General features: G+C 51.3%; 1 protein-coding gene across 1 annotated transcript in view; it reads left to right on the top strand.

Moving 5' to 3' along the window:
- Positions 1-271: 271 nt before the first annotated feature.
- Positions 272-1,118, top strand: part of SLC25A20 (solute carrier family 25 member 20) — a 15,990-nt gene continuing 15,143 nt past the window's right edge. The window contains exon 1 of the mRNA XM_019504586.1: positions 272-364. Coding sequence (XP_019360131.1) covers positions 272-364 — 93 coding nt within the window. The remainder of the gene's footprint in view (positions 365-1,118) is intronic.

Raw genomic sequence — 1,118 nt, 5'->3', positions numbered from 1 at the left:
ATGGGTGTGGGCGGGGCCACTGCTCGGCATGCCCCGCGGATAGGTGGGGGTGGGAGTGTGCTGCCTGGTGAAGGTGCTGGGGAGTCCCCCAGGAGCCCCCTGCTCAGGCCCGGCTGGAGCTCCCTGGGCTTCTATCCTGGGCACTGTGAACATGGGCTTTTGGCCTCTGTCCCTGGATATGGCCCTTCCTGTCTCTAGGGTCCACACCTGGTGCCGGCTTTCCATAGGCTCTTGGTGCCTGAATGGCTTTGAGGGTCTGGCCCTAAGTGATATGCTTGGGGCCCCGTGGGACGTCCGTGGGGGAGCCAGGGGCTCAGCTCCAACAGGCTGGCGCCCTACGCACTGGACAAGCTGTTCGGTCCAGGCACAGCATCGCTCCTCGAGCTCTGTCTCCATCTAGTTCTTGCTTTGCTCTCATCTGGCTCATGCTTGTCCTTCCAGTGCTTCCAGGGCCATTTAGTCTGCAGCCAAAGAAATAGCTGAAGCATGAAACGCATAACTGTCGTGGCAAAAAATAGCAGAGGGTTAGTAATTGAGGGGTATGGGAGCTCCGGCCAGTGCAACAGCTTGGTTATGTGCTTAGACTGTGCTAAACTAAGTGGGCCTGGAGCCCGAAGGGAAAAACACCAGGCTGAAGAAGTAGGAATGGCCCAGCTCAGTGTCCATCGGGCAGGAGCCCAATGGACTCCAGAGCACCTTGATACAGAGGCGAGGCCCCTGCAGGGTGCAGTTCCCTGCGTAGAGGGCTCAGGAAGCGGGGCTTTGGAAATGTAAAAAGCCTTGGTTCTGCCTGAGAAAAATGAAAGTCGATGGAGCTGGAGGTAGAAAACTTTATGAAATGACTCTTTTATGGCCGTTTTCCAGTTTGAGAGTAAACAGTGTTTCTATGGGCAACAATGCATGTAAGCCAACCAGAATAAGTATAAGATTTATAACGTTGTTAAAAAAGTTTAAGATATTCACATTTTCAGGCTCTTGCAGAAGATGAAATATTGACTTCTAATCTCTGTACCACTATCATAATGTCCAATTGTAACATCTATCATTATTTAATGGGGCTCTGTAGAACCAAGGTTGAAGCATCATGCACATAAAAAGAAAAGATTTCCTTTATAAGT

This window comes from Gavialis gangeticus, unplaced genomic scaffold (genome assembly GCF_001723915.1).
Source record: "Gavialis gangeticus isolate Ggan-Ray unplaced genomic scaffold, GavGan_comp1, whole genome shotgun sequence".
Taxonomy (NCBI): domain Eukaryota; kingdom Metazoa; phylum Chordata; order Crocodylia; family Gavialidae; genus Gavialis; species Gavialis gangeticus.
This window is presented reverse-complemented; position numbering and strand designations above follow the sequence as displayed.